This window comes from Pleurodeles waltl, chromosome 5 (assembly GCF_031143425.1).
Source record: "Pleurodeles waltl isolate 20211129_DDA chromosome 5, aPleWal1.hap1.20221129, whole genome shotgun sequence".
NCBI lineage: Eukaryota > Metazoa > Chordata > Amphibia > Caudata > Salamandridae > Pleurodeles > Pleurodeles waltl.
Window position 1 is genome coordinate 1,862,200,171 of NC_090444.1, and position 18,739 is coordinate 1,862,218,909.

Consider the following 18,739-nt stretch of genomic DNA (forward strand, 5'->3'; position numbering starts at 1 on the left):
CAGTCGGGTATGTTTGTAGGAAAGATAAGATTAAATAGAGACTAAACTTTTGGTAGTTTATCCTGTATGTCCAAGATGTAAAACCAGGGAGGCAGAAAGGTTGTGTAGGACTTCATAAAGATGCACTCGAAGGAGAACCATGAACATAAGTAACAGATTCTCTCGCATCATAAAATCTTCATTGATAGCCATAAACCTTAAAGTAGAATAGCAAGGAAAGAACAAATATTTCCCTCATGGCACTTGTGCTTAAGGGATAAAAATAAATCTAAATTAGCCTGAAAGATTTCTCAGAGTAGCTTAGTCTACACTAGAGTCATCTTTTGTATCGGAATCAGGAATTATTGTCTTGTAAAAGTGTGGACCAATTTCTCTGTCTCTGCCTTACACATATGTGTTAAAGGAACGTGTCCTTGCCAGGCTGTTGTGAAATAGGTTCTGGGTTTTGCTGATGGCCGTTATTTAGCCTATTAATAATGCAGGAAACGCAAGGACAATCCATCCAGAAATTGACAGTCTAGAGGTCAATCAGTCAATTAATCAGTACCTGTAGACCGCGGCTTATCACCCGTGAGGGTATCCAGGCGCTGGGTTACCGGGCTTAGTCGAAGAGCTAGGTCTTGAGTCTCGACCTGAAGTCCGTGAGTGAAGGTTATGTTCCGGGGAGGGTGATCCAGCACTTGGCATCAAGGTGGGAGAAGGAGTGGCCTCCGCTGAGGCTCTGGTGGTTGTGGGGGATCTGTGTGAGGGTGAGGGAGGCGGAGTGGAGGTTTCTGGATGGTTGGCAGAGGTTCAGGTGGTGGTTCATGTATGTTGGTCCTTGGTCGTGTAGGACTTTTTTAAGCTAGTGTCATTATTTAAAATTGGCATCTTTCTGGGACGTGGAGCCAGTGGACGTTCCTTAAGGGCTGGGTAATGTGGGTCCATTTGCCCAGATTGAGGTGGCTAGTTTTTAGTTTATGGGATCATACTTAACAACAATTGGTTAGACTTATGATATGCTTTTGTCTTGACTAGATGAAAGCATAAGACTATCATGAGATCTAGTGAGTGTGAGGAATGCTCAGCTGTAGTATACAGGCTGTGGAAGAAATCCGGAGCTCTGATTAACATGAAATTCGTAAAGCATTTTTGGAAGAAAAGATGGATTGTTTTTGAGGACTATCCTATTAGAATGAAAACTTGTGCAGAGTTCAACAGCCAAAGGGCCTGAATATCAACAGCACTGCAAGCTGAAGTAACAGTCACTGAAAAGTTTGTTTCTGTGACTGATGGTATGTGAAACCTTGCTAGTTGGTTTATTTGAAGGACCCCTTAAATTTGAAAGAACCAACTTTAATTCCCAGGGCCCTTACATGAGGAAAGACATCTTTAAGTGTTCTAAGAAGTCCCTAATGACAATCATTTTTTATAACAAATTTTATTGATTTATGGTTGAAAACATTTCATCCCATTATCCCAGGTCCAGACGCCATCTCTACAACAAAGATTGAGTTGCTATAGAGAGACAAATTAAGTACTTCTGCACTGATCAGCCCATAGTGGTCCCACCAGCATCCCCATATTTGTGACTGCTTGCATTTGAAAATAATTTTAATAAATGGTACCTGATGAGGCCCTTCTTGGAAACCTGTATTAGCTGCAAGGTGGACTAGAACTGAAGAGAATTGCAGTTCAGCATGACCCAGATGTAATAACTGAGACTCAATCACTTCTTCTTGGCAGGAGATGGGATTGGGACCTTGTTGCTGGCATCATAAGCACAATTGCCTCCATTTGGAGGCATAAGAAGCTCTTGTTGATGGTCTTTAGCTTCTTACTAAATATTCATGAACAAAATTGTTTGGGGCTAGGGAGCCTTGCTTCCAAATTCAAGGACGTCCGCATCAGGTGGAATAAATGACTGTGTAATCTGTGAGCAGCTTTGGTTTGTACTGCAGCCTTTTGTGTGGTTTTAGCAACATCTGCAGTAGATCTGGGAACCACTGTTGTCTTGGGCAGTCTGGAGTAATAGCAATCAAGGTTGCTTGACAATTCTGACGTTTCAAGATGACTGAGTATTAATGGATTACTGGAAAGGTGTGGAGTATTGCCATGCTTAGTTTATCAAAAGAGCATTTCCCATAGAGCCAGTCCCCAGCTTCTGGAAGCACAGTTCTTCAGTTTTTTTGTTTATTGACTAAGGGCCTGATTTAGAGTTTGTCAGACAAGTTACTCCGTCATATATTCCATCCGCCGTACTGCAATTTCCATAGGATGTAATGGAATTGTAATACTACGGAGAGAATATCTGTTGTGTTTGTGACAGAATCACCCCATCCGCTAAACTCTAAATCAGGCCCGTAATGAAGAGATCTATGTTTGGATAACCTCACTCTTCGAAGATTTCTTCTGGAACCCACTTGTGGCTTTCTTTGTAAATTCCACTCAAAGTCTGCTTGCTGATTCTGAATTTCTGGTAACTGGATTGCCTTTATTGTCGACACACTGGCCAGGCCCAGCAGGCAGCCAGATCTTTTTCACTTCTAGGAACAGTGGTCTTTGTTTTGTTCCTCCTTGCTTGTTCAGGCAATGTGAGGTCTTCGTATTGTTTGTCTAGATTAGGATGTTGTTTATTGTAAGAGATGGCAAGAAGGCTTCGAGAGGTAGATGAGCTGCTCTGAACTCCAAGAAACAGATGTGACAGGGAATTCCATTTTTTTTACCATCAACCTTCAACTGAGAGGTCTCATTGATTATGCCGGGTCTGGTGGCTGAGTGGACTAATATGTCCACTGTAGGGGCCTGTGTTTGACCTCATGGTCACAGGTTCAAATCCTGGCGGGTCCACTCAGCCTTTCATCCAAGTTCTAAGGTCAATAAAATGAGTACTATTGAGTTGGCTAACAATAAACATCTGTTATTCAGCGCCAAGAGGCCCACGGGTGAATGTGCGCTTTACAAATATACATGGTATGGTATGTTATTGATGGGGGCACTATGTCAAAGAGCGATATGTCCATAAGTATTGTCTGTACCAGAAGCTCTTGTGAAAAGGCACACCTTGCAGATGAGAGAGAGAGAGAGACTACTTTGTTGTCATGGAAAGTCAAGAGCTTGTTGTCCCTGTTGTTCTCCCTTTGAAACTAACAGTCCTCCAGACATTGTTTTTGAGACCTCATGTGTAGTCTTGCATCCTAAATAATGGAAATGCACAAGGCCATGGAGCCCTCTATAGAAGAGATCTGACAAGTTTGGATTGTGATTTTTGAAAAGGAGCTGATGCTTTTCCCCGATTGATAACACACTGTCTTTGGAGGGAAATATTCTTCTTTGTGCTGTATCTAAAGTCACCACAAGATAAGTTAGAACTTGTAGAGGGGATATCACAGTTTTCTAGAGATGTAGTTGGTGTAACAGAGGCATTGTTGTTTGGACGTTTTCCATTACTTTGTGGGAACTGTCGGCTATTACCAGCCCCTCATCCAGATATGGGTAGACAGTACGTTTTTAAATAATAAAGGTGGGTTACCACTACTGCTATGCATTTGAGGAATGTTGGAGGAGCGAACTACAACCACATGTTGGAAGGGTGATGTTACTACAACTCTCAGCTGCATTCCGTGCCTCTTCGCTTCGGCAGAGTGGAAGAAGGCATCTTAAAGATCCATAACGCACATTCAGTCGCCTTGCCTGAGATGCTGAAAATATAGTGGAGTGCTAAAATACAAACTTTTTCTCTTTTGATCCACTTGTTGGTTGAACTCTGATCTAAGTTTGGTTTGAATTCATTTTTCTGACAGTTTTGTCTGCAACCAGAAACTATCTTGAATGAATGACTGACCCTCGTGTGGTGGAGGGACTGGTTCTATTGCTCATGGTCTGCCAAGGTAGCGGTCTTCTTGTGCAGATCGGCTAGATAGATTTCAAAACTGGCTTTGGTAGAATAGCTGGAGGAGTTTTCCAAAAATGTAATGAGTAGCCATCACTCACAGTGGTCAGCACACCCTAATCATTTGTGATTTTTTCCCCCCACTATTCTAAATGTTGAGATATAGCCGCCCACTCTACTGGAGTGATTAATGAAGAGGAAGGAGGTGGAGTCATTAGTGACTGGTGGAGGGTGGACACCCTGAAGAGTTGGCAGCTTTGGATTGGACTGACGTATTCCTTCATCCTCTCCTGTGCTGATAGGAGTACCTCTGTCCCTCTGGCTGTTACTAGGTCCAACTAGGGGATTGAACTCTCTGTTGATGGGAACAGTGGCAGGCGCTTTCCCTATATTGATTTTTGAAGACCTTCGTCACTTCAGACCCACCCACTTTAGGGTCTCAACCTTATTGGTCAACCTCATAATTTATTCCTTGTTGCGTTGGTTGAAAAATAAAGAACAAGAAAATATGAAATTGAGAATTTTAAGTTGCTCATCTGATTTCAGAGAGGTTAGGTGCAGGCAAGAGAACCACGCAGGTAATCCTAGCCCTAGCTGCCTGCTCTGCCAGATTGATGGCTGTGCCGATGACTTGGTTGGAGACTAAGAAACCTTCTATCACCATCTCCTCATAATCCCCTACTTCCAGTGTCTTTTCAGATTCATGTAGATCTTTTAAGGCCAGCCCAGATTTCATGGTTAAACTGACCTATTTATTTGCAGTAGTGGTTTTGAGAGATGGAGAGCTGTGACTGCTGTACCACACATTTTCTTGTCTTCCATGTTTATTGTCCTACTCTCCTTGTTGGAAGGTGCTGACATTTAAGGGGCTGACATGTCTCCTCCTTACTGCCAAGACAATGACCTAGTCCGGCTTGGGGGTCTGTTTTAAGAATTGAGGTGACATGTGGGCAATGATTCCTACAAATTATTATGGAAAACATTTAAAAATGTATGGAGTGTCTAGTGAAGAGTCCTCGATGCCAATAAGCACAACGGCAAACAAATAGCCAGTGAATATAGGTTTTTTTTCTGGTGACGTAAATAAGAATATTTGACTCAAAGTGACAGTCTACACTTGTACCCTGAAGTAATGAAGAAAGTGAATTAGGAACCGAGAAAATGTTATTAATCCTTGATGGAGTGATTTTCACCAAAAACCTGTTGGCTGATGGGATGTGAAGGAAAGAGCCTACACATCTGCAGTTTTTTTTAGGCATCCAGAGTTGGACTGGACTTGGACAGGTTATGGCCTGGTCTACCATGACTCATGCAAGCAGTATGCTGTCTTAAGGGTAAATGATATTGAATAACTTCAATGACTGGAAGAGATTGAGCTAGTGGTGTCATAGGCAGAAGAGGTGGTTGACATGGTATAATGCGTAGCCATGACAGAAGCTTTAAGGGCCATCAGGGTACCAGAATTGTGATGCAGATATGAAGGTAGACACCCAAGCATTGCACCATTATCCTCCTGTTTTCACACAGATTGATGTGAAGTTTGTATTCGTAGCCACCTAAGATTGTAAGTTTTTTCCCCACAGGAAGTTTTTGGATTATTTGAGGTTGATGATAATAGTGATTGCACGATATTCTGAAAGACGTTCTGTTCAAACTTTATGGGTCATAGATTTGTCCATCACCCACTCGGTGAACACAGAGAATGAATCAATTTATTAGACTCAGTACAACATATCCATCTGTTGTGCTTCTTCACACAATTGGGTGGAGGAGCGGAGCAGTAAATTGAAAGAGGGTAAATTCATGGATGGAAACCATTTGGGCAAGATGGTGATGTAACTTCCACCAAGGATAGTGCATTAGTTTATGATGCAAACAGTCAGGAAAGGTGTTAGGAGTCAACCCTGTTTACTTGGAAATTACTAGGCAACTGTCAATCTGTAACTTTTCTGCGAGGTTGCAATACTGCCAATCTTAAAAACCATTTCTACATCCATAGAAAACATGTGCCATAACTATGTTTGTAACTTGTATGGAAAACCACATGATCAACATGTAGAGCTGGAGATGAAAGCTGAAACCTTTTAATCAATGCTATAAATGGTTTCATATATGTGAAACAGGCCAAATATGACTTGCAAAAAGTGTATTCTGGAAAGACTAACCTTAGAGATAATCGATGTTCCTGGCACAGTGTGTAACAGTCGGAGCTGTAGGTAGACACCCACAGGGTGGGGTGAAGCCTACCCCACCCTGCTGGACAATCTGAAGCCTCTTTGCCACCTTAACAGGAGAAGAACATTAACAACTAAGCCAGAATCTCATGGAAGAGATACGTTGTGCCACATGCCAGCCAGCCCCACATGGTACCCCTAGGAAACCTCATTGTGTGAATTGTTACCGCCAACAGATTGTCCTGCTGTAAAGAGCAACCTATTTTAAGTGACAATAGGAAGATGGAAAATATCTAAACTATCTACGGCATTGCGTAAACAGTTGTGACATGAAAGAAGAGGACGGTAAGACTTGAAACAATGAATTGAGATGGCTATCCAAGGCCAACAAAGACAAAAGTTGACTACACCATTTCTGCATTCTTTCTATAGATGCCTACAGGTGTTCATTCCATAGACGTGCACCCTAGAGATGGTCATTCATTCACAAAGATAACCAGGGCAAGCTGTTAGAAATGGGGTCTCTAGCTTACAGTGGTTTGCACCCTGTCCAAGTAGGGACCCTCGCTCTAGTCAGGGTAATGGAGCCACACAGCTCAGATAACCCCTGCTCACCTCCTTGGTAGCTTGGCACCAGCAGTCAGGCTTATCTCGGAGGCAATGTGTAAAGTATTTGTACACATGCACACACACAGTAACAGTGAAAACACCACAAAAGTACTCCACACCAGTTTAGAAATATAGCCAATATTTACCTGAGGACAACAAGAGTAAAACAACAATAATTCAACATTCACAAGTAAAGATACAAATGTTTAAAGAATAAATGTAGTATGGCGCCTAGAAAACCAATAGCTCCAAATGGAGCTATTATAGTGTCTTGACGGAGTCGTTCCCAACAGTCCAATGCCACTCACAAGGGAGTGATGGTCGGTCACGGAGTCGCTTGGAGTCCAGGTACAGTACCTTTGGAGAACGATGAGGAAATGAAGACGTTGCATGGAGGTGAGGCGCCGCGTGTCGGTTCCTTACTGCTAGCGGGGAGGTGAGACGTCCGTTCTTTACTGCTAGGCAGGGGAGGTGAGGCATCTGTGTAGGAGGCTGGCTCTCTATATAGTGTTAAAGAAATTATGTGCACTTTGCAGAGAGTCCAAGCAACCCCACCTTGGTATCCAGAGCTATTAAGTAAACCACCTAATGCTCTCTTTAGTGGTAGCTTGGTCGAGCAGTTAGGCTATTCTTGGAGAAGTGCTAAGCATTTGTTGTACTTGCAGTATCAATAAATGTGCACACATACTCAAAAGAATAACCCAAGACCAATTTACACAAATATTTCAGATTTTTATAACATTTTTAAGACCAAGATCCTCAAAATCGGGTAAGTACTTTTTAAGTTCTGATTTTTCAAAGTTTAGTAAAAATAGTCTTTGTGTGTAATTACGCACCATAGGAATCAATGGGAGAACACTTTAAAAATGCATATAACATCAGGCAATGCTCTCACAAGTGTCACCTTCTGTTTTTTTGTCGAGGTCATAGAGATGTCTTGTGGGCCAGCTGGAAGAAGTCTGGGCTGTTCCCAGTTCAAGCAGGAGCAGTGGCTGAAAGTCTTGGAGCTAGTGCAGAACTGAGAAGGGGGCTGCTTGAAAGCACACTGCACAGGAGGACTTAAAGGTAATTATTGGGGGTCGCAAGGGGTTAGGGACCCCTAGAGCACAGCTAGTTTTCCGATGCATGGGCCAGGGAGTCTGGGAGCAGTGCCAATAAGGCAGCCCAGGGCTGTGTATAAAGGAGCTTTTGATACAAGGTGCAGGTCACTTGGAGGGTGGATTGCAGGTCAGCAGGGCCGCTCTGGGGGGTTGGTTCTTGGATGTCCCAAAGTCCCTTGATTGGTGCTTGCTGCTGGTACCCAGAGTGTCCAGAGTGGTCTTTTCTTCTGGGTGTCCGACATAGGGGGTCTAGTACCCCGGGCTATGGCACGTCTCAGCCACTGGAGATCGCAGTGTACACTTGGCACACTGACAGGGTTTGTCCTCCGGGTCCGTCGGGTGGAATTTGGTCTCTCTGGTGTGACGGGTTCGTTGGGCAGCGACCGGTCAATGAACTGGACTTTACTGGATCTTGCTAGCTGGGTGCAGGGATTGATGCCTTCACTCTGGAGGGAGGTTCTTGGCAATTTTAGGAAGGTTAGAGGTCCTCTGGTGTTTCTTAGAGTTCGTCCGATGTCTAGTCGGCCCCTCAGCAGTGATGGTTGAGTCCCAGGTGCAGCAGGCAAGGTTTGGCGCCTTTTCCTTCTTGCAGCAGGACTTCTGTTCTCGAGTCTTGGGTCTTCTTTGTCCATCAAATCTGATCTGCAGGTCTAGGAATGCCCACTAAATACTGCATTTCAGTGGGTGTTTAGGGAGTACCTGGTAGTGGCCAATGGGTTACTTACCTTAGGTTGGCTACACCCACTTAGTGACCACTTCCTGTGGGAAGAGGTCACATCCCTAACCCTGAGAAGCTATTTTCCTGCCATCCAAGACGAAGGAAAATGAAATGGAGTGGTCACCTCACCTGCTACACCTGGGGGGTGGTGCAGGCTCAGGGGGGCCACCCCAACTATCTATGTTTTCCCATCTGTTTTCCCGCTCAAAGTGGGGGTAAACAATTGGGTGGCCATCTGCTGCTAGCAGCATAGTAGGAGGTCAGATTTCACTGTGGTAAAGCCTTTGAAGCTGACTGCTGGGCCTGGGTGCCTCCGTGGGCAGGGAGGTGTAACCCCTCCACCCAGGAAAGGCTTTGAGTTCTGGCTCCTGAGAGCAGGGGCTCTCACCCCAGGAGTGCAGATTTGTGGCAGGCTCGTAAAGACCAGTTCAGCAACCATGCCAGGGCTGCTAAGGTTTGCCGGGATCACCTCTAAGGTGCCCTATGGGTACATGTTATAATAAATCCAACACTAGCATCAGTTTGAGTTTATTGGTCAGAGTTGTTTGATACCAAACTACCCAGTATTCAGAGAGTTTATCATGTAGTTGGGAAACTCATAATGGCCAGTGTCCAGCACATGCATATCAAGTGGCTTCCCTGCACACTTACTATGGGCCTCGTTACAATCTTGGCATCACATAGACTGCTGTATTACTAGTTACACAGCCAGCACAGCCAGAACTCTGGAGGGTGGGAAATAGGTTGTCTGGACACCAGCACCGCCAGCCTGTCAATCAACCACTGAGCCTATTACAAGTTAAAAATAGCAATGGCAGACCAAAAATGGCAGTCCGAACACCGGCAGTTGGCAGTCAGAAACACTGCCAGGGCTGCTAGGTTTTGCAGGTGACACCTCTAAAGTGCTCTCTGGGTACGTTTTATAATAATTCCAGCACTGGCATCAGTGTGAGTTTATTATTCTGAGTTTGATACCAAACAACCCAGTAATCAGAGAGGCCATCTGGTAGCTGGAGAACTTGTAATGACCAATGTTCAGCACATGTACTTGCTTTGGCTTTTCTGTACACTTCGTCTTAAGGGTTTATAAGGACACAGTAGTGGCATATCTGCTCATGAAAACATATGCCCTCACTTGGACTATAGTGCAACTTGCCTTAGGATTTTAAGCCTGCCTGAGGGGTGATTTACCTATTGTGCATGCAGTGTTAGTGGACAGGGCACTCTTGGGGAGTGCCATGTCGAGTTTGAAACTTTTAACCACACCTTGTCATGCACTTGCAATGGCAGTCTGCATGAGGCTGGCGTGTGGCCTCTTAGAGTGGCACAATTAGTGCTGCAGTTCTAGGGGGCCCTCTTCAGTACCCATGCCATGGGCACCAGGGGGACTATTTACTAGGGACTTACAAAGGTAGCTGAAGTGCCAATACATAGCACAGTTTTGGGGAAAGAGATCTGGCCCTGGGAACCTGTTAAGCAGGGGCCCAGGGCACTTACAATTTAGAAACCACTTCTCTAACCATGCAAAAAGAGGCCCTTTCTCTCAGTCAGTTACTTACGGTTGCAGGAGAGGTAATGCAGCATCGGTGGTAAAGTGTCCTTGCAAAAAAACAGGGTTGATGAATCCAGCAGGTCAAGATACAAGGCGTCTACTTTGCAATGTTGCGATCCCACCATGGGTCCACAGGTACTGCGGCGGAGTCGGATGTCACGGACGCTGGTGACACAGCACTTGGGATTCACGCTCTGCCAGGATTTCGGAGGTGCTGCGGCAGTGTTGGGCCTCCGGTGTCTGTTGCGTTCACTGCACTCAGCAGGGACCACAGCTCCAGTGCGGGCATTGACACCTGATCCGAAGTCGCTATGGAGTTGATTTGCTTGGTTTCTTCTTGTTTGCACCAGAACTCACTCCCAAGGGCCCAGAGACTGAATTTGGCACCACTTGGCAAGTCGGGACTCTTAGTAAGAGAGCCAAAGTGGTGGCAGATGACGTTTTTGATGTCCCTGAGACTTAACAGGAGGCAAGCACAGTCCAAACCCTTGGAGAATCTTTGGAAGCAGGGTGTAGAAAGCATAGTCCAGTTCTTTCACTCCAAGGACAGAAGCAGAGGGCCAGAACAGCAAAGCAGGAGGCAGTGTGGTCATCACTCCTACAGCATCCAGCTCTTCTTCCTGGTATTGTCCTCAGACCAGAAGGATTCTAGCTTTGTGGGGTCAGAGGTCCAGTACGTATACCCATTACTGCCTTTGAAGTAGGCAACCTTCAAAGAAAAGTCTTTGCAGTGCACAAGACCCTGCCTTTCCGGCCCTGGCCCCAGACACACTCCAGGGGGATGGAGACTGCTTTGTGTAAGGACAGCCACAGCCCTATTCAGGTGCAATTGTCCGCTCTTCCCACCACTCTAGCCCAGGAAGAGCCATCCGGATATGCAGGGCACACCTTGGTTCCTTTTGTGTGACTGTCTAGAGTGAATTCACAAACAGGCCAACTGTCATCCTGACTCAGAGGTGTATTCCACAGACAGGTAGAGGCACAAAATGGTTAAGGAAGAAAATGCCCACGTTCTAAAAGTGGCATTTTCACACTTCCAATTTAAAAACCAACTTCACCAAAATACGTATTTTTTAATTGTAATAGCTCTATCTGCTTCCAATGTGAAATTACACTTAAAATATATTTCAAGGCAATCCCCATGTTACCATGTGGGAGCGATAGTCCTTGCAATAGTGAAACCAGAATTTTGCAGAATTTCACTATTGGGAAATGTACAACACACCAGAACATGTCCTACCTTTTAAATACACTGCACCCTGCCTATGGGGCTGCCTTTGGGCCTACCTTAGGGATGACTTACATGTAATGAAAGGGAAGGTTTGGGCCTGGCAAGTGGGTGCACTTACCAGGTTGAAATGTCAGCTTAAAACTGCTCACACATACTCTTCAGTGGCAGGTCTGAGACATGCTTGTAGGGCTACTCGTGGGTGGCACAATCAGTCCTGCAGGCTCACTAGTAGCATTTGATTTACAGGCCCTAGGCATGCATGGTGCACTATACTAGGGACTTACTAATAAATCAAGTCTGAGGCATGATGCTCCCTTTCTGGTTTTCCTGTTTAAGAAGGCTCCCTTGAACCAACGAGCTGACGAGCTCTGGTTGAGCACCTGCATGCCAGTGAGTGGTACATAAACCTGAGAGGAGTTTTGGCAGCATTTCCAGCAACCCCACAGACAAAGCTGACTGCTCTCCTCTGATGAAGGGCTGAACTCAGAAACACGTGTCCAGAGATTTACAGCACTTGCTGCACCTACTAAGGTGAAGAACTACAGTTTACTTTATGGATATGAAACAAACTTTGACTGCATTTACCATGATGCATTTGGGCTGACTGCATGCTGGAGTGTGAGGCAGGGTGCTCCCTTTCTGGTTTTCCTATTTAATAAATCAAGTATGCCAATCATGGATAAACCAATCACCAATACAATTTAGATATGGAGCACTTGCACTTTAGCACTGGTTAGCAGTGGTAAAGTGCCCTTAGTCCTAAAGCCAGCAAAAACTAACTTCAGCACTGGATCAAAAACAGGAGGTCAGAATCAAAAGGTTTGGGGATAACTCCGCAAAAAAGGGACATTTCCAATATAATCCTTACCGTGTCTCTTCAATATCCTTCACTGTCTCAGGCAGCCGCACATTCAAAGTCTCAGGAAGGCAAAAAGCCACCAAGCCAGACACAATGGCTACTGCGCAGTAGATAATCTGTGGCAGGACCTTCCATAAGTCATCCAATAGTATGATCAGAGGAGCCACGGACACGCCTATGCGTGCGATGAAAGAGTTGTACCCAATGCCGTTCTGCCTGGAAGAAGACAGTGAAAGAAAGACCTGAAGCTGAGCACAGTAAATGTCCACACTGGGATGATTGAAATTATACAAGGGTGGAACAGAGTTATTACATGAATGCAACTCACACATCAACCTCACGCTGTGAATGTAAAGATAGCACTCGTAAATGCCCTTTGTGAATTCCCAAAGTTGTAAACTTGGACCTTTGATCTAAATTTAGGCTAAAAGTCTAAGGCCCTCATTACAACCTCAGCGGTCTTTCCTAAAGACCGCCGAGGCTGCGGGTGCCAGAATACCGCCATTGCTGGCGGTTTGTCTGGCTCCCTACTTCGACTTTTCTGCTGGGCCAGCGGACGGTAACAGTGTTGCCGTCCGCTGGCCCAGCGGAAAAGTCACATCAACATTGCAGCAGGCTGGTAATAGAGCCGGCAGCAATGCTGATGTGCAGCGGGTGCAGTAGCACCCGTAGCGCATTTCAGTGCCCGAAATTCAGGCAGTAAAATGCGCGATGGGGCTATGCCTGGGGGCCCCTGCACTGCCCATGCCAAGTGCAGGGGCACCCTGAGTCCCCTTACCGCCAGCCTTTCCATGGCGGTGTCTACCGCCATGGACAGGCTGGCGGTAAGTGGAGTCGAAATCCTCAGGGCAGCGCTTCCCTGGCGGATTACGACCGCCGGGACTGCCATGGCGGTATACCGCCAGTCCCGGTCAAAATAAGGTGACTAGTACTGCCAGCCTGTTGGCAGTACTAATGCCACTCTAGCCCATATGGCCTGAGATCCAGAATGGCTGAGTACATGAAAAAGGCCAGTAAAAACCTTCAGGCCAGCCAAGAGCTCCAAAAGCAATGGCATGACCAGAAGGCTGTTCTTATCCAGTACCAACCAGGATAGAAGGTGTGGGTATTGGAGTCTGTGGCCCCAAAAGCACTCCAGGACAAATGGAGTGGACCCCATCTAATTGTTGAGAAGAAGGGTGAGGTTACCTATTTGGTAGACCTGGGCACTGCCAGGAGTCCCCTTAGGGTGATTCATGTCAACCGCCTGAAACCCTACTATGACAGGGCTGATCTCACCCTGCTCATGGCAACAGATGAGGGACAGGAAGAAGAGAGTGACCCTCTCCCTGATATCTTTTCCACCACTGAAGCAGATGCCTTAGCGGAGGGAGTCGTTTTAGCAGATTGTCTGACTGCAGAACAGAAAGACAACTGCATCAATCTCCTATGACAATTTTCTGACCTCTTTTCAATTGTGCCAGGTACAACATCCTGGTGTGAACACACAATTGACACTGGAGACAGCCTGCCTGTCAAAAGTTACATTTATAGGCAGCCTGACCATGTCAGAGACTGTATTAAACAAGAGGTGCAGAACATGTTGGATCTGGGAGTGACTGAGCCTTCTGAAAGCCCATGGGCTAGCCCAGTGGTGCTTGTACCAAAACCTCACACCAAAGATGGAGAGAGGGAGATGAGGTTTTGTGTAGAGTACAGAGGTCTCAGTCAGGTAACAAAAACTGATGCTCACCCTATACCCAGGGCAGATGAGCTCATTGATACACTGGCTTCTGCCAAGTATCTTAGCACTTTTGATCTGACTGCAGGGTATTGGCAGATCAGATTTGCAGAAGATGCTAAACAAAGACTGCATTTTCAACTATAGGAGGGCACTACCAATTTACAGTGATGCCCTTTGTTTTGAAAAATACGCCTGCCACTTTTCAGAGGTTGGTGAACACAGTCCTGCAAGGGTCGGAGGCTTTTAGTGCAGCATATCTAGATGCTATTGCTGTCTTTAGCTCAACCTGGGATGAGCACCTGGTCCACCTTTGGAAAGTTTTGGAGGCCCTGCAAAAGGCAGGCCTCACTGTCAAGGCATCAAAGTGCCAGATAGGGCAGCGGAAAGTGGTTTATCTGGGACACCTTGTAGGTGGAGAACAGATTGCACCACTACAGGGGAAAATCCAGACAATCATGGATTGGGTTCCCCCTACAACTCAGACCCAGGTGAGAGCCTGTTTAGGCCTCTCAGGGTATTACAGGAGATTAATTAAAAATGATGGCTCCAGTCCATCTTAATGATCTCACAAGTAAGAAAGTGCCTAAGAAGGTGTTATGGACAGCTAGCTGTCAGAAAGCTTTTGAGGAGCTCAAACAGGCCATGTGCTCTGCACCTGTCCTAAAAAGCCCATGTTACTCCAAGAAATTCATTGTTCAAACTGATGCATCTGAATTAGGGGTAGGGGCAGTCTTATCACAACTGAATTCTGAGGGCCAGGATCAACCAGTTGCTTTTATCAGCAGAAGGTTGACCCCTAGAGAAAAGCGTTGGTCTGCCATAGAGAGGGAGGCCTTTGCTGTGGTCTGGGCACTGAAAAAGTTGAGGCCATACCTGTTTGGCACTCACTTTATTGTTCAGACAGACCACAAACCTCTACTTTGGCTAAAACAAATGAATGGTGAAAATCCTAAATTGGTGAGGTGGTCCATATCTCTACAGGGAATGGACTATACAGTGGAACATAGACCTGGGAGTACCCTCTCCAATACAGATTGCCTCTCCAGATATTTCCACTTAGACAATGAAGACTCATCAGGTCATGGCTAGTCTTATTGTCCTTCGTTTGGGGAGGGGGGGAGGTTCTGTAGGAAAGTACTGTCTTGCCTGGCATGTTACCCCCATATTCCACTGTATGTATGTTGTTTTAGTCCTTGTGTCACTGGGCCCCAGTGCTCATAGTCTGTGCCCGGTATGTGTTCCTTGTGTGGTGCCTAACTGTATCACTGAGGCTCTGCTAACCAGAACCTCAGTGTTTATGCTCTCTCTGCTTTCTAAATTTGTCACTGCAGGCTAGTGACTAAATTTACCAATTCTCATTGGCACACTGGTACACCCATATAATTCCCTTGTATATGGTACTGAGGTACCCAGGGTATTGGGGTTCCAGGAGATCCCTATGGGCTGCAGCATTTCTTTTGCCACCCATAGGGAGCTCAGACAATTCTTACACAGGCCTGCCACTGCAGCCTGCGTGAAATAACGTCCACGTTATTATTTTACAGCCATTTTACACTGCACATTAGTAACTTATGAGTCACCTGGTGAAGGTTGGGTGCAAAGTTACTTAGTGTGTGGGCATCCTGGCACTAGCCAAGGTGCCCCCACATTGTTCAGTGCAAATTCCCCCGACTTTGTGAGTGCGGGGACACCACTACACACGTGCATCATACTTAGGTCACTACCTATGTATAGCGTCACAATGGTAACTCCGAACATTGACATGTAACATGTCTAAGATCATGGAATTGTCACCCCAATATCATTATGGTATTGGGGGGACAATTCCATTATCCCCCGGGTCTCTAGCACAGAACCCGGGTACTGCCAAACTGCCTTTCCGGGGCTTCCGCTGCTGCCAACCCCTCAGACAGGTTTCTGCCCTCCAGGGGTCCAGGCAGCCCTGGCCCAGGAAGGCAGAACAAAGGATTTCCTCTGAGAGACGGTGTTACACACTCGCCCTTTGGAAATAGGTGTGAAGGGCTGGGAAGGAGTAGCCTCCCCCAGCCTCTGGAAATGCTTTGATGGGCACAGATGGTGCCCTTCTCTGCATAAGCCAGTCTACACAGGTTCAGGGATCCCCCAGGCCTGCTCTGGCGCGAAACTGGACAAAGGAAAGGGGAGTGACCACTCCCCTGACCAGTACCTCCCAGGGGAGGTGCCCAGAGCTCCTTCAGTGTGTCCCAGACCTCTGCCATCTTGGAAACAGAGGTGTTGGGGGCACACTGGACTGCTCTGAGTGGCCAGTGCCAGCGGGTGACATCAGAGACTCCCTCTGATAGGCTCTTGGTAGCCAATCCTCCTTCCTTGGTAGCCAAACCTCCTTTTCTGGCTATTTAGGGTCTCTGCTTCGGGGAATTATTCAGATAATGAATGCAAGAGCTCACCAGAGTTCCTCTGCATCTCCCTCTTCGACTTCTATCAAGGATCGACCGCTGACTGCTCCAGGACGCCTGCAAAACCGCAACAAAGTAGCAAGACGACTACCAGCAACATTGTAGCGCCTAATCCTGCCGGCTTTCTCGACTGTTTCAAGGTGGTGCATGCTCTGGGGGTAGCCTGCCTTCACCCTGCACCAGAATCTCCGAAGAAATCTCCCGTGGGTCGACTGAATCTTCCCCCTGCTAACGCGGGCACCAAAAGACTGCATCACCGGTCCTCTGTGTCCCCTCTCATCCTGACGAGTGTGGTCCCTGGAACACAGCAACTCTGTCCAAGTGACTCCCACTGTCAAGTGACTCTTCAGTCCAAGTTTGGTGGAGGTAAGTCCTTGCCTCCCCACGCTAGACTGCAAACCTGTGTACTGCGTGATTTGCAGCTGCTCCGGCTTCTGTGCACTCTTCCAGGATTTCCTTCGTGCACAGCCTAGCCTGGGTCCCCAGCACTCCTTCCTGCAGTGCACAACCCGCTGAGTTGGCCTCCGACGTCGTGGGACCCTCTTTTGTAACTCTGCGTGGACTCCCGTTCACAAATCTTCCAAGTGCCTGTTCAGATACTTCTGCGGGTGCTGCCTGCTCCTGTGAGGGCTCTCTGAGTTGCTGAGCGCCCCTTCTGTCTCCTCCTCCAAGTGGTGACATCCTGGTCCTTCCTGGTCCTCAGCAGCACCCAAAAACCTCTACCGCATCCCTTGCAGCTAGCAAGGCTTGTTTGCAGTATTTGTGTGTGAGAACACATCTGCAAGCTTCATCGCGAGGTGGGACATCTTTCCTCCAAAGGAGAAGTTCCTTGTCTTCTTCTTTCTTGCAGAACTCCAAGCTTCTTCCATCCGGAGGCAGCTTCCTTGCACCTTCATCCAGGGTTTTCTGGGCTCCTGCCCCACCGGACACTGTCGCGACTATTGGACTTGGTCCCCTTTTTTTGCAGGTCCTCAGGTCCAGGAATCCGTTTTCAGTGCACCGCTGGTGTTTGTGGTTCTTGCAGAATCCCCCTATCATGACTATTGTACTCTTTTGGGGTAGTAGGGGTACGTTACTCCTACTTTTCAGGGTCTTGGGGTGGGGTATCTTGGACACCCGACTGTTTTCTTACAGTCCCAGCGACCATCTGCAAGCTCCCATAGGTCTGGGGTCCATTTGTGATTCACATTCCACTTTTGGAGTATATGGTTTGTGTTGCCCCTAGACCTATGTCTGCCTATTGCAACCTATTGTAATTCTACACTGTTTGCATTACTTTTCTGACTCTTACTTACCTATTTTTGGTTTGTGTACATATAACTTGTGTATATTACTTACCTTCTTACTGAGGGTACTCACTGAGATACTTGTGGCATATTGTCATTAAAAAAAAGTACAGATAATACTCTGTGTATTGTGTTTTCTTATGATATTGTGCATATAATATAAGTGGTGTAGTAGAAGCTTTGCATGTCTCCTAGTTCAGCCTAAGCTGCTTTGCCATAGCTACCTTCTATCAGCCTAAGCTGCTAGAAACACCTCTATTCTACTAATAAGGGATAACTGGACCTGGCACAAGGTGTAAGTACCTTTGGTACCCACTACAAGCCAGGCCAGCCTCCTACAATCCACACTTGGCGAGAAGATCCACCCCGAGTGTGGATGTAAAGGTGGTACTAGTAAATGTTCTTTGTGAATTCCCAAAGTCATAAACTTAGGCCAAAAGATTAAGTTTAGACCAAAGGTACAGGTTTATCTTGGTGAATCGGCCCTTTGTTTTGTGGTTCATGCAAGGGGACCATTTTTCACACCTTCCACTACCGAAGACGCAAAGAAGAAAGTGGTTGGGATTACAAAGACATCACCTATAACTCCCAGGTATCTAGTTTTTAAACACTTAAATATCTTCATGGATTTAGATGTTATATGTTGAATTTGTATTAGTAAAATAGAGCAGTATTTACAAATACCAACTAAACAAAACCCACCACACACACTTCTCTGAATCCTGCCACATTACTCCATGTCTGCATATTAACCTGCACATTTTGCTGAATGCCTTTTTCTTAGCCGTGTCAGGATATGTTTACTCAAAAATACGACTGCTTATTAATTTGTCTTTTGACTCTGATGGTATGCAGGTCTAGGGCAAGGGTGGTGGCACAATAACCCACCACTCATCAGAAGTGACTTGGATGAGAAGATGGGTCCAAACCTCAGTTCAGCCCTACATAAATCAACATCTCCTGTCAGAGGGATGCTCTTGGAATGGAGACCGAAATACTTTTACCTTCTTTGTGTGTCCAGATGTGTGGCACCGGTTCAGACAGTGGAGGATAAGCTAGGGTCTGGAAAGCGTCATCAGTGAGATGATTTTTTGGGATGGAGACTGACATTTTTATACCTCATTCATGTCTCCAGGATATGGGCCATACCCAGAGCCCGGTCAACATTAGTACGCCTAATT

The 18,739-nt window shown here is 46.3% G+C and overlaps 1 protein-coding gene across 1 annotated transcript in view; it reads right to left on the reverse strand.

Moving 5' to 3' along the window:
- The window catches only part of LOC138296891 (solute carrier family 22 member 7-like), a 297,169-nt gene that overhangs the window by 25,009 nt on the left and 253,421 nt on the right, over positions 1-18,739 (reverse strand). The window contains exon 10 of the mRNA XM_069236387.1: positions 12,124-12,330. Within this exon, the coding sequence (XP_069092488.1) occupies positions 12,124-12,330 (207 nt within the window). The remainder of the gene's footprint in view (positions 1-12,123; positions 12,331-18,739) is intronic.